This window comes from Plecotus auritus (assembly GCF_963455305.1).
Source record: "Plecotus auritus genome assembly, chromosome: 12".
NCBI classification, from domain to species: Eukaryota; Metazoa; Chordata; class Mammalia; order Chiroptera; family Vespertilionidae; genus Plecotus; species Plecotus auritus.
In genome coordinates this window covers 36622972-36637421 of record NC_137778.1, presented here as the reverse complement: position 1 = coordinate 36637421, position 14450 = coordinate 36622972, and the positions used below count along the sequence as shown (strand labels likewise).

Here is a 14450-nt window from a genome sequence, read left to right as displayed (position 1 = left end):
TTTCTTCTTGTCTCCCAAAGATCGCAATGAGCAGGACTCACATTTCCATTTAAGTCTTTTTCTCCTTAAGGATTGTTCCCAGCAGCTAGAAACGAAGAAAAATAGTGAGTTCACCTTTAAGATATGATTTGGGGATCAACATCAGTAGAGAAATTACCAAAAAAAAAGTGTTGCAAAAAGTAAATATTTAACTCTGATAGAGCTTGTAGCTTGAGAAATTGGTATAAAAACAGGCTAATAACCTCCAGCCATTTAAGCTAACCAGCTTGTATTTATTGTGTTAAAAAAATTAGAAACTTTTGTCACTAATGTACCATGAAATGCGATTCCGTAGAGCATATACTAGAGTTAATAGAGTATAGTTAATGGCAGTTATCACCATGCTTATTAAGCATTTAGAGAGAATATCGCCACGGAATAGAATGCTATCCTACATTATAGAAGACCAGGGTCTTAGTTTGCATCTCCCAGCATGCTGTGCAGTGTTGTTTGTTGGGTGGATGACGAAGATGGAATCGTAGTGCCAACTGCTCTGTGCGTGTAACTCAACCTTTCCCGTCTTTTAAATTAAGCATGAAGCCTTCAAAGCTAGTCTGGAACCAACATTTTCCGCATTTTCCAAAAGAGAGATGAGCCTCAACCCAGGCTCACAGGAGATGCAGACGCACAGATATAAACGTAGTTTATATAGCAGAAAGACGAAGGGGCCTTATTTTACTTTGGCAAAAGGAATATTCACTGCAGAATTCCTTCAAATGGCATTAAAGAGTGCTATTGATTTTGTACTAAAAGTTAAATTGAAAATAACAAAAATTCAACTTACGTGCCATGTCCGAGGAATGCATCCATGTGTAACACTTGACAATGGTGTATGTATAATGCATGTGTGTGTGTGTGTGTGTGCGTGTGTGTGTATTTCTAGGAACGGCCTGCTCAGGGGGCCACCTGAGCCCCCGTTTCCTTTCCAATGCTCTGATGAGTCCATACATTTGCTGATCAGCATCGGGCCTTGGATCCAAATGCACATTAGGTTGGTGGCAGTTGTAGGGGAGAACGGAGCACAGCAGATTGGAAATGCACGAACCTTCTGGAAAAGCTGTTTCCTGAGCTCGTGTCAAATTTGCCCGAGTTGGTGGTGGCAGCTGCAAAATCGAGGCTCCCGGGGTGCAGATGGCACCCTGTCACGTGGCCAGGGCTGGCTGGCTCCCTCATATGGCAGAGCCCTCGGCCAGCGGAGGTAGGCCCTTCCCGTAGGGCACCTGCTCCCACTCCGGCCACCACACCTGCCAGGCAGGGCTGCAGCACAAGCGGGGGCTGGTGGCAGAGAAGGGACACTTGCTCTGCCGCCACATGTGCCACAGCCCCAATGGCGTGTGTGGAGAGCGGCTACAGTGTTTGAACGGGTTCGAGCCCCGGACTGATGAGAGGGCACAGTCCTCTCATGGCCACGTGCAAGTCCCAGCTTGGAGGGCAGAGCCTTCCCAGCACAATTATAGCCAGAGGCTATAGCTGTCAGCTTGAACCCATGGTCCGAACATGTGGCCCCACGTGTCTGAGTGACGTGGGCTTGATAGAGTTCAGGTGCATGTAATTGAGTAGGATTGAAACCCAGGAGAACTTTCTAACCACGCCCTTCCTTTGCCTCGTGGAATCTGGCCATAAAATAAAGACACGGCTTACAGGCTGTGGCGCTGTCTCTCTCCATCAGAGAGGACAGCGTCCCACCCAGACCCAGCTTTCATTCTCTTGTCTGTCTTTTCTCAGTCCTTCACCGCCCCTCTCAGGGTCACCCTTGGCCGTGCTGGCGCCGCACAGGCGTGGACTTGGGAGGAACATGCGCTGCCAGCGGCACCCGGACCACCTCGAAAACTCCAAGTTACTCCCCCAAATAGCTGCCTCCAGCAACGCAGATCCTTCGCCATCCCGCTGCTTCTTCACGTTTCTCTCTCTCTCTCTGGTTCTCCAGCCTCAGTGCTAAGCTGAAACAAATTGGGAAAGTGGTATAAACCACCAAGGTTATTTCTGCTAATGCGGAAAGGAGGGGGGGCCGAGAGGCTGGGCCATCCCTCCCCTGCATCCCTGCTGCAGTCACTCGCCACAGAGATGAGCTGTGGCCGCTCCCTGCTCCCCACACTTTGCCCTGAAAGGTTCTCTCTTAACGCACGAAGGGCAGCGTTCCCCATTTCTCACATTTTTAAGCCTTTGACTTTATTAGACTTGGAGCGTTCAATTATGTATGAAAAGAAAATCATTTCATGTCTAATAAAGCAGGGTTGGCAGACAAACTTTTTTTTTTTGGCTAGGGAATCTGTGAGCACCACTGTTAAAACTTTAACCAGCTATCCTGCGTCGTATCGATTCGGGGGCGAGTTTCATGGCACTCCGAGGGAATCAAGTTCAGGGTCAGCTGTGATTTCCCTTTGTCTGAACTTTCCGAGCATCTCCATTCCTGTCGTGGGAAACAGCTGGCAATATAGATCTTCACACTGCAACACAGTGGGTTCGCAGGGGTCCCCCTAAACATTCACGTTAATAAAGATTGGGGGGTATTTATTTCAGGAAACTGGTGTCTAGTAGACAGTCAATGAGAGCTTTTTTGTATGAATAGTGTAGCTTAGTGCGGATCTCGATCTGGTTGAGTGTGGCCATCAGCTGCCTTGTTTTATTTCTTTTCCTGAACGCCTCAGGACTCAGTCCACTCCAGCGGCTAGAGGGCATGACCCAGCCCTTCCTTGGTCTGAGAAAAAGAGGACCCATTTTTGGATGCCATGGATGTGAGCTCTGGTTTTCTGGGCATCGAAGTCTCTTGTGAAGAAAAGGGGAACCGAGCTCTCTGTGAGGTTCGGGTGGAGGACGAGGGAGGTGAGGAAGGGTCAGCAGGGCATGAGTTACTGGTTGAGGCCCTTGTACGGGATTGGGTTCCTGCGCCTGACCCCCAGAGAGTTCTCTAAGAAAATCACTCCCTTTCTGGCCGCGGGAGCCCAGGGAGCAGAGAAAGCTCTGTGAGCGCCAGCATCCTCCCTGGTTCAGAGATGGGCCAGGCCTACCAAATGAGGGGCCTCCCCTCCCCCCAAGTAACTGACCCTCCCCCTGGCTGCACCCAGTGGGTTCAGCCTGCAGTAAGTACTTCCACTCTGCCTGCCCCTCAGCCATCACCTGTCGTGCAGGAGGGACGTGCAGCCAGATCCTCCCACGCACCCACCTCCTCTAGGTGCCCAGAGCCCACCCTGGACATCCAGTGAGCAGCGTAGGGAGGGGAGGGGCATGGGAAGGGAGGGTCAGCGGCGGGCATGGGACATCCTGGCCTTCTGTGCCCTTCCTAATTCCCTCTCAAGGCATTCGGGGACTTTAAGAACCCTAGACACCTGAGTGTGAAGGAATAATCAGTTTAATTTTAGGAAATGCTTTTGCTACTCCCAGAACAAAGAGAAGCTTGTGCCTTGATCATTAGGGATCGATGTCTTAAATTATCAGGACAGAACCAGGATGACTCGCCTGTATTTATGAAACCTCTGGGCCCCATTCTAAGCACACAGCAGGCAGAGGGAAACCTGTCTCATGTCTCTCTCTCCACCAGCCCGGCCGGTCTGCAGCGCCCCTAGCGGCCTCCCAGTCATCGCGCCTCTGCAGCGCCGGTGTCCTGCTCGGCAGTGTCCACCAGAGGGCGCCAGTGCCTACTCAGTGCGGAGTTGCAATGAGGGTACAGAAGACCGCGACCCTAGCCACCTGGCTTCTGGATCATGCGTACGTGCCCGAACATGCGGCCCAGGATGCTATTTTACACTGAAAGCATTTACATACCCTTGTGGCAGCCCCTCTCCGAAAACAACAATAGTAATAACAGTAGTAGTAATAATAATAATGCATTTGTAATCGCCCTTGATGGAGGGTTTTCTGCCCCAGGACAATCTTGTCTTGGCTGCTCCTGATAGGCATTACCTCTGGGGAGTCTAACTATTATCTCTGCCTCAAGTATTTGCAAATTTTTAATTAATAATATCTTGTATTTGCATACTCATCTGGCTTTTAAACTTCTCATTTAGACCTCACAAAAATTGTTCCTTTCCCTTTAAAGATGAACCAACAGACGCGAGAGGGCATTCTGACTGTTGGAGAGAAAGGCTGGGTGAGGAAGCAGCACCTGGACTTGGGCTCCATCGCCATCCCTGGCTCTTTCCTCCCCGATTCTCTGCTTACCTGTCTGCTGCCCGCACTTCCTTCCTCGGCCTCCGTTGCCTGTACAGGTGAACCAGAGTGACACAGGTGGGGGAGGGCAGGGGAGAAAGCAGGCCGTGCTGGCACCTGGAGGGCCTGACCTGTCACCACTACCCTGGCTCCGGAGCTGTGAGCGGAGGGGTGCCTGCCTGTGGGGTCTCTGAGGCGGTCGCACGCAGCCCTAAGGTTCCTGGATGGTGATTGTCTGAAAAGCAAGTGCGACGTGAAGCCGAGCCTCTCACCAAAGCCAGCTCTCAGCTCTGCCCCGCCCTGTCCCCCATCAGGGCCAACAAACTCCCAACTCCAGGGTGTGGTCCGGCCTGCCTTAAGGGGACCTGTCACCCCCATCTCTGCCATTTGCATGGTATCACCTGGACCTTCGTCTCACAGGTTGGGGGGACTCAGACCTCAATTACAGGGAGCAGCTGCCAGCCCCGTTTTATTTCTCCCCAGCTGCCACACCTCTGAAATCCAATACACGAGTCTTGTGAGGAGGCGTGATTTTACCAAAGGAAGGAGAAGACACGGCTTCCGGGCAACCTTCCCGAGCAACCGCCGGGCAAGAAAGGGAACAGCTTATCCCACGAACCGCCACTGCATCTCCCAGACGGAAACGGGGCGCCTTTCAAACACTTGTGCTCCCCCTTTCTGACAAGTCTGATGCAGTTCACCGGCTCCGGGGCTCCCCTCGCAGCCCCCCAGCGCGGTCCCGGCGCTTTGGTTCTCTTCCTCCTCAGGAGCGGCTCCCCAGGCCTGTCCCTGACACGTGTCTCGAACCTCCCCTCCCTCGGGAGGAAGGGACTTGCAGGGGGCGGCGGCCTGGAGCCTCAGGGGCCTGGGGCTGGGCCAGGTGGGAGGACGGGCGGTCCTCAGGCAGACAGGCCCTGGGCCAGGTGCCCCGGGGGCCATGGCCCCCCTCCCTGAGGGGGTGACCCACCTCATGGGCACAGAGTGTCCCTGGCAGGCTGAACCAGGACAGGCTGCACCGACGGGGAGCCTGGCCAAACGGGCTCGGCGTGGCTGCCATCGCTCTCAGCCCTGCTGCCCAGCTCCCCCGCAGCCACCAGGTGCTGACTTGCTGTAAAGCGCCCAGCCTCACCCCCCCACCTTGGCGAGGGTTCCTCTCAGGCCCGGCCCTCCCGCAGGGCTGTGGGCACCCCTGCCGGCATCCTGTCTGCGTGCCTGTTCCAGGCGCGTGAATACCACGCAGCACATGAGAAGGGGGCTCCGGCTGGAGCTGAGGAGCGTCCCCTGGCAAGGCACCGAGGAAGCGGAGGGGACCCTAGGAGATGGCAAACTCCAGCCGGCTCAGGTCCGAGGCATCGGACGGGCTCTCCCACCTGCCCCTGCTTTTCTCCGCCTCTTCACGTGCAAGGCCCGTCTCGGGGTCGATTAACTGCTGGAACCAGGGCTTGGACAAGACAGAGGTTTCTGGTCTCTCAGGTAACAGCACAAATACACAGGTGGCCCAGGTGGGGGACCTGCCCTCCTTGGCACGTGGTTTCCCAAAGGAGGCCCTGCCCCGGGCCGGGAGCACTGAGCTGTCCTGGTTTCCCAAAGGAGGCCCTGCCCCGGGCCGGGAGCACTGAGCTGTCCTGGTTTCCCAAAGGAGGCCCTGCCCCGGGCGGAGCACTGAGCTGTCCTGCGGGCCTGGCTGCCTCCTCCAAACAGCTGTTCTCCTCCTCCCGTGGCCCGGGTGGGGGCCAGGTGGGGGCAGAGGGCGCCACGGTCACGCTGGCTTTGGGCCCAGCCACTCACGGCGCACCCTCTGAAGCTCTCCTGGCTCAGTGACTGGCCGCCCTGGGGCAGCCTTCCTGTGTCCAGCGAAGGCGACAGAAGACACAGTCCCAGCAGCTGCGAGCACAAGCTCTCCTGTCCCATCCCGGTCCCCCCAGCCAGCACCCGCCCCAGCAGCCCCAGAGGACCCTCAGGCACTGGTTCCCAAGCCCGGGCAGGTGCCTCATCCCTGAGGTGGACACTGTTCTGACTCATGTTGGGCCCAGAGGAAGTGGGAGCTGGTGGGCACCATGGACCACTCCCCACCCCAACACACACAATTCGTTATTATAAATGGACCCCTTCTTCCCCAACACTCACTCTTAAGTGAGGGTGGAAGAGTGCCCCAGAGAAGCCAATTCACTAAAGGTAATAGTGACTTCAGACGCTGAGTGGCAGCGTGTTGTCGTGGTTACACGCACAGACCCGAAGCCAAGCTAACGTTTAAATCTAAGGTCTGCCCCTTACTAGGGCCAGGGTGTGAGCAAGTGATGTAACCCCTCTGAGCCTCAGTTCCTTCATTTTAAAAGAGGACTAACAATGGGTAACCTACTTCACAGCCTTTACAAAGAACTGCTACGTAAAAGTGCTTCAAACAGAGCCCTCTACAAGGCATTCAGCTAATGCTGGCTATTGTCACCCTTGCAGAGGCCTCTGGCTTTCCATGAAGGGGAATGACAAGTGACCTGCGGAAATACACACAGACGGCGGACTCCCACACGTGGCGTTACGTAAGTGACGGAACCTTGGCAATGTCTTGCTCCCCGCTCCCACTGCCCACGACTGTCCATGCCACCAGAGGAGCCACCGGATCTCTCCTCTGCCCTCTCTAGCCCACCCTCCAATGTTCGCAGTGCGATGTTACTGTTCCCTCCTTTTCTCCACCTTGAACCATCACTGACTCAGTTTACCCTATTATCCGACCACAACCTTCTACACTCCAGTTTGTCTGTTCAGCTATCCAGACCTTCAACATCAAAATCTCCCGTCCATCCAAGAAATATTCTCCTTACCCACCACCTCTTCCTCTCACGTCCCTCTTGAGCTACGGTTCACCGTGGTCTATGGTTCATCACACCATTGCTTTCAGCCAACATTCTAATCTCCTCTGACTTCGTTTTATGCACCAGCCTGGCAAAATCCCGGCCCTGATCATTCTGCCACCCCACTGCCTGCCCTCGCCAGCTGAGCACCGTCACAGAAAATAAAGAGCAACCACCGCCACCTGTTAACGCCCGACTGTACTAGTGTATCAGGCACTTTCCCAATGCTTCACACGGAACAACTTAAGGTACTTCCTCCAGCAATTCTGAGAAAAAGACGATTCTTCTCACTGTGCAGGGAGGCTCAGCGACACCAAGCAACACGTATCAAGTCACACAGTGAGTCCCGTTTCTTGGGCAGCCCCATGGCCTCAGTTATTGATCTACTTTCTAAATCTCTCGAAAACCTATTTTCTCCACTGCCAGGTAGCTAGTTTAGGGCTCACCTGGATTCAAGAGCCTATACCTGCCTCTCCACTTCCAATCTTCTCTGTAGCCCATCTTCACAGTTAAAAGGATCTTTTGAAAAGGAAATTCCGATTATGTCAACTCTCCAAGCCCCGCTGTGCTCAATGTTCCTCAGGGGCTCCTTGCTGGCCCCAGTGTAAGCCCCAACCCCTCCCACGGAAGGGAGTTGAAAAGTACTTCCTCGGGTCAACTGCTTATTGTCTTCCTACTTCCGTGTCACCTCCATCCCAGCCGACTGGACTTCTCAGGTCCTGAAATACACACACATTCTCTCATTGTCAGGCTTCTGTTTTCGTCTCTCCACTCTCTTTGCCTGCTCCAGGTTTACCTTTTATTAGTGAAAGAGACCACCTCCCTGACGGACGAAGGTGGGGTTCGACCCTTTCCTGTGTGTTCCTACTGTGTTCTGAGTTTCTGTCACAGCACTCACCGTTCTCACAAGGAGCCTACAACACCTGTGAGGGCAGGGACTGTCATTTACCTTGTTCACTGCTGTATCTCCAGCGCCTACACGCGGTGTAAGTATTTTTAATGAATTTAAATGACTGAAGTCTCAACTCAATGAGGAAGAAAAAAAGAAATTCATTTGAAAACGTTTTCAATTTTCTAATTTAATAGAAATAACCAAAACAATGTGGCTTTCAAACAAGGCTTTAAACTAATCTAATACAACTTCTACAACACATTCCAGAGCATTATAACAAGAAATATTTACAGGCAGCTAATGTATTAAATAACCATGAAAAGAAAATCTTGCTTTTATTACACACCAGCAAAAAACACAAGAACAGAACAACTAGAAACTGCAACCTTGTTTTAAAAAATTAAATATGATTATTTAGAGAATACAATACCACAGAAACAGCACTTTTTAAGAATCATATTGAAGGGTAGTTAACTATGTGCAAAAAGAATAGTAGTTGTGGGGGTAGTAGTAGTAATAAAATGAGGGGAGGACACCAGTTGAAATACTGGAAGCAAGGAACCAGGAAGGCTGTGAATTTAACCCTTTCGTGTGTCAGCATTTCTACAAGAAAATTAACAGGCTTTCAGATTGCACAAATCTTTTTTCATAGGTTTATATACATCTTTCACTGTGTTTAAAACATAGTAAATGCCTACATTTTTCAGACCAGGAGCAGACATGCATTTCGTTAAGATTGAAATTTAGGCCACACTTGAAAGGGAATATTGCAGTGGCACTTAGAAAATTATTTCTGTGCCTTCCCCCATACAAATTTGGTGAATTTAAAAGAACAGCACTTTTCATTTTAAAGATCACTTGCTAGAAAAGGGCTAAACTTAATTTGTACATTTCGTAGTTTGATTATGACAAATATATCCAAATGGACTTATTTTTGAGGATAATTTTGTTTCTTCGATACAATAAAAAATATATATAAAAGACCACAAAGGCAAACACAAGGAACTAAGACTGAAGAAATGCTACACATGCATTTTGACCAAGTAAAAGAAACCGTTATATCCCAGAGTAACATGTTGAAATCTGAAATGTCTATGTAAACTGAGGCATATAAATTTTTTTCTTAAAAAAGTACCTTCAATTTTTTTACTCAAACACCTACTTTTAAAAAAATATGCAACTTTCCCCAATTTTTAAAATAAAATGCCACAATATATTGTCATTAGCTCCAGCATACATTTACTTTTCTTAATTTTTAAAAGATAGACTGGGTGATATGCATACAAACTTTCCTATAAAGTCACCATCCAGGAGAGGGTTATGGCGTGCTGAGGCAACAGACGTAAAGCAGTGTTATTGCTTTATCAGGGAGGAGATGACTGTGAGGAGGAGAACATCTAGGTCCAATACATGATCAAACTGGGATGCACCTTGAGAACCGTGGCTCACCTTCAGCAGATTAGTAACACAGATGGTAGGAGTGAAGAACCTGATTGTTTCAATTAGGAGAGATGGGGTAGGTAGATTTTATAAAGCTACTCACTGATCTAATGCTGATTATGCAAATAAGCAGTGCTAATAAGAATGAGATCTTCATACTTCATTTGTTGTGAGTGGAAGTAGGTAAAGGGTGCCTGGCCAGTGTGGCTCAGTGGATTGAGCATCGTCTCGTGCACCAAGAGGTCACCGATTCCTGCCCAGGTTGCAGGCTCGATCCCCAGTAGGGGGCGTGCGAGAGGCAGCCAATAGATTATTCTCTCTCATCATTGGTTATTTCTCTCTCCTTCCCTCTCCCTTCTTTCCTTTCTTTCTACAAAATCAATAAAAACATTTTTTTTAAAGGTAAAGGGAGAGGGAGCCACAGCATCTACTCCCATTTTGGATACTAAGAGACTATTTAATAACATATGGTAGGCTATAATCCAAGGGCATATTCAGAATACCTAAATCTTTTAACTTATTAACACTAATCACTAATAATTACATGGCAGGATACCTGCTGAGGTAATTGATAAATCTACAAATTGCACACTATAAACCTTTTGCTTCTATTTAAAAACATTGTTTCTTTGGATTAATGAAAAATTTTAAAAACTGTTACAACAAAAAGTGAGAATTAACTGACTTTAAGTTTTATTTAAAATTCCCTTATATAAGAAACAGTCAGAAAGTACCTTGTTGATTCCAAAATGGATAATTTCAACAATGGCTCCAATGCCTAGTCACTTCTCTGCGGCCGTGGTTTGATATTTCTATAGAGAGCATGACCTACAATCTAAGGATTTGGAACACACACATGCTTCACCTTATAAAGCAATTCCTTCAGTGAATCAGCTCAGCTCAGTGTTAAAATATACAAATGTAGACCAGCGAAATAGACTAAGGAACACTTTATTCTTGGTGTTCTCATAGCAGATAGGAACTGAAATGTGGCGAAAACTTTGCAAGCTTTTAAGGAAACATTAACATCTCCAAATCTAAAATACTGCCTTTCAAGGAAGAATACAAATGCGAGAGTATAAAAACAAACAGGAACTGATATACAATGTTTGTCTTTTTAAAACATAATAGGAAATCATGTAAGATTTCTGAATATCAAGTTAATACTTTTGAAGTTATATTAGTGCAGTGGTTGGCAAACTCATTAGTCAACAGAGCCAAATATCAACAGTACAATGATTGAAATTTCTTTTGAGAGCCAAATTTTTTAAACTTAAACTTCTTCTAATGCCACTTCTTCAAAATAGACTCTCCCAGGCCGTGGTATTTTGTGGAAGAGCCACACTCAAGGGGCCAAAGAGCCGCATGTGGCTCACGAGCCGCAGTTTGCCGACCACGGTATTGGTGCACAGATCAGCTTAGAAACAGTGATCAGTGTGCAAAAAAAGAAAAGCTTCAAATGAAATCTAAAGTGAACAACTTCATTTAATGGTGGTTTATTGACAGCTATTAGTTAATGGTACTTCCTCAGCAGTATGAATTATCTTAACAGAAATGGAGCCTATTAAATGTTGACAATAAAGTGGCTTTTTAAGAACCAATCTTAAAGGGGATAAACCCCACTAACACGGTAATATCTTTAAGGGAACACATTATCTTTTAAGGCCCCAAGTATTGAGAAATATTTACTTAAAATGTTGTTTCTTCTGCCATTGGTAGAAAGTATTTATGACTTACTATCTAGTAACAGTGAAGGAGAGCAAACAGAAAACATCAGACAAAATGAAGCTATTCGGCTAACCCTTCACCTTCCAAAAATGTGCCCTTAGGTGTGTCTCTGATAATGAAGTCACAAATAATATAGGACAGAGGGAAATAAGCACAGATAAAAGCATTTTTAAACAATATTCTCCCTCTTATCAGAAAACTCTTCTTTAAAATTTGAGCAAGGTAAGTTTGCAATATGTTTTTTAAGTTTACAACAAAACTGAAAGAGAAGCCGAAAGGAAGCTAGAGAGTGGACTCAGTCAATAGCAATGACAAAATCAGTACCATCAGAAGGCTTGAACCATAGTTTACCCCACCGCTTGTCAAGAAAAGAACCACAACCCAAAGGAGTTTGCATAATAATTTCTTTAAAGCACTTTATTTTATTCAATATGCACTAAAAAATATTTACCTCTTAGACAATTATGTCAAATAATTCTTTCTGAGTAACCTGTCTGAACTGCTTAAGCTGGATTTTTTAAAAGGCAAACGATTTGCCACAAATCTGCTGATGTCTGAAAATATCTAATGGAGAGTCTTCTATTTTGGTCACTGTATTCTAATGTGTCCATACAACAAAAGTAGGACTAAAATTTTTAATCCAACAAAAGAGAAGCCTGTATACGGTCTATAGACACACATCTTGGATATGAGCATCACAAATGAAGAGAAGAAAAATGAACAGAGCCAGGTGGTGGTTTATCTGCCTCGGGTGCTGAAATCAGGATGTAAAGGTGGGTTACTCCAGGAACCATTCAAGTGGGGGTTGGCTCATTTTCAGGATTTACTTACAAGTCTCTTCTCTGTCCTTTAGGCCCAGTCCATGCAATGTCCCACTTGGTGGACAGATGAGTAATCTAACCCCACCGGGTTTATTTCAATATTTTGATATTTTAATAATAAGCTGCTTCTGAAGATTTTCTGAGAAGTCTGTTCTCTATTAAAATAAGATAGAACCTCAAAATATGAATGTGAACATTAGAAATAGACAGCATATATTACAAATCCATTCTTGATAGGAACATTAGTAAAGAATACACATTAGCTTAAAAAACAGGCTCGGCAAATGTTGCCGATCTGCCAGAAGTTTTAGTTCACTATTTACAAATAAGACAAAGTGAAATACAGAAAATTTTACACATTTGGTAGTTGACAGATTACCGTTTGCCAATAGTGGTCTATCAGAAAATTGACATGAAGGAAGACTGGATAAGAGCCAGTTACCCCTTCTCAATCAAATCTAATACACAAAAAACTAGGTCAGTATTCAACATTCTGCCTTTCATGGGAATAACTAGGATCCGATGATTTGGTTGAGAGGTGCAATTTGTGGACGTGTTTTCTGGGAATGATTACTATAATTATATGATCTCCTACTGAAAAGTTACCATATTTATTTCAATAGACCATTAAAGTTGATTAAGTAATGATCAATGGTCATGTTTCCTAGACTCCAAGTATGAACAAAAAAATAAAACTACTGTTGAGTTCTTTAAACCAATATAAAAACCAAGGCCCAACAGCATCAAAATGAGAAAAAATGTAAGTGTATGATTCAATGCACATCTGTATTGACATCAAAAATGTCAACTTTAACTAGAAAACAAGCCAGTGTGTATGTGTGTGGAGGGGGAGGCATCAGTTGTTTAATAGCTGTACGCTGTGGCCCACAGAGACGATTTATCAAGTGACATGACCCTCCAGTATTTATTTACTTGTACATCCAGCATCCTGCACCAATCAATCAATACCACATAATCAACATCTGCCAATTCTAACAGTCAGAACTCTTCTCTTTAGTAACAGAAATCTTCAAAGTATTTCACTTTTGCTGTTTATTTTTACTTTTAATGGTGCAGAGTTCTCTCCCCTTCTTGACAAGAATGTGGTTTCTGTCCATTGTTTCAATCTAATACTGTGTAAAAGCTATCAGTTTCTTCAAGGAGGTGCCCCCACTGTAGGCAGAATTTTCCGGCAACACTTAAAAGTGTACTTTGCTCTTTTTAAACAATTGGTTTAAGTTCGTGTCTTTTTACTTTATATGTATTGGTCTGTCATCTGACTTTAGGCGTTTTCTGCGGGGTTGTATAAAGTCTTCATCAGAGTCCTCAGTTACCTCACCATCATCCTCTTCCTGCTCAAACTCTGGCAAAGGTGCGAAGGTCCTGTCTGAGTAGATCTCTGTGAGTTTATCTTCAAAGTACAACGCAACTGCTTTCCCTGCCTGAGCTACTTCTGAATCAGCCTGCAAGCAAAAGATAGGATATTCACCTATTGGTAATGCATATTCCTTCACCAAGTGTGCATGGTCTGAAAAGCTTACCTTCAAATTAATCTCTTGTGTTTCTGCATAAACTTGAACAACTCTCATCATCTAAAAAGGATACCAGAGTCAAAAAAAAAAAAGGGAAATTATAAATCCTTTCTAAAATTATAAAACTGCACAGGATTGGCGACAAGAGTCAGCCATACTAGGGGTGTCAGATTATAAGTGCGATGACCAGATTATAAGTGCTTTCTAAAGTTTTACAGAACATGGAACCACTTTCTTTACAAAGTTCTATGACTAAAGCTACTGTGAAACCTCAATAATTGTCCCAAATTCTGAATTTCTTCAAGGAGGTGCCACTCTAAATAGAAATTGGTCAGAATATATCAATCTATTTAAGAGAAATATATCTGTGAAATGAATAATGTGAGAAATGTTGCTTTTAAAAATCTGCCAAACTTTCAACAAACCACTTAATCAGAATGCCATCTATCTGGCAATTTGTTAACCATAAATGATTTAACTATTACTAAAGCAGAAAAAAATGGGCCTTCTTCCTGGCAAATGCTAGCTATAGCTCATGAAAGCATATTTATTTAAAATAACCTAAGTGCATTAGAAAACAAGACAAAAACTTGGGACTGTATTAATTTTACTTTGAGTGAAGTTTTACTGTTCTCTGTGGCATACTGCTATTGAGGTGACTAGACTTTTCACCTAGTAAGAAGGTTTAAAAATTTTTTACACAGTCACCTAGATGCTTCCAGAAGCAGCTATGAGTACATTTTAAATGATTCAACGTGATTTATTTTAGTGATAGTCACATGGCACCCAATTTTTACCAGTAATAAAGATGACTTTAGTAATAAAGTAATCCTTTTTAAAGATTTTATGAATTCTCATCCAATTCCATTTTCTCCTCCTGTAATAATGAAAAATTTCCTTAACAATAGGAGACTTGACTTTTCCCAAAGAAAACCAAAATTATTTCCTTAAGGGAGGTATACATAAATATATATATGCATATCACATTTCTTTTCAAGATATG

At 45.6% G+C, this 14450-nt stretch overlaps 1 protein-coding gene across 3 annotated transcripts in view; it reads right to left on the bottom strand.

Annotated features, from left to right (window-relative positions):
• Positions 1-11487: 11487 nt before the first annotated feature.
• Positions 11488-14450, bottom strand: part of TRIM33 (tripartite motif containing 33) — a 63864-nt gene continuing 60901 nt past the window's right edge. For 2 of the 3 annotated variants that reach the window (XM_080649491.1, XM_080649493.1), the window contains exons 19-20: positions 13457-13507; positions 11488-13378 (exon numbers count right to left, since the gene is read on the bottom strand). In XM_080649491.1, coding sequence (XP_080505617.1) covers positions 13166-13378; positions 13457-13507 — 264 coding nt within the window. In that variant the 3' untranslated portion in view covers positions 11488-13165. The remainder of the gene's footprint in view (positions 13379-13456; positions 13508-14450) is intronic. The other variant, XM_080649492.1, reaches the window with a different exon arrangement.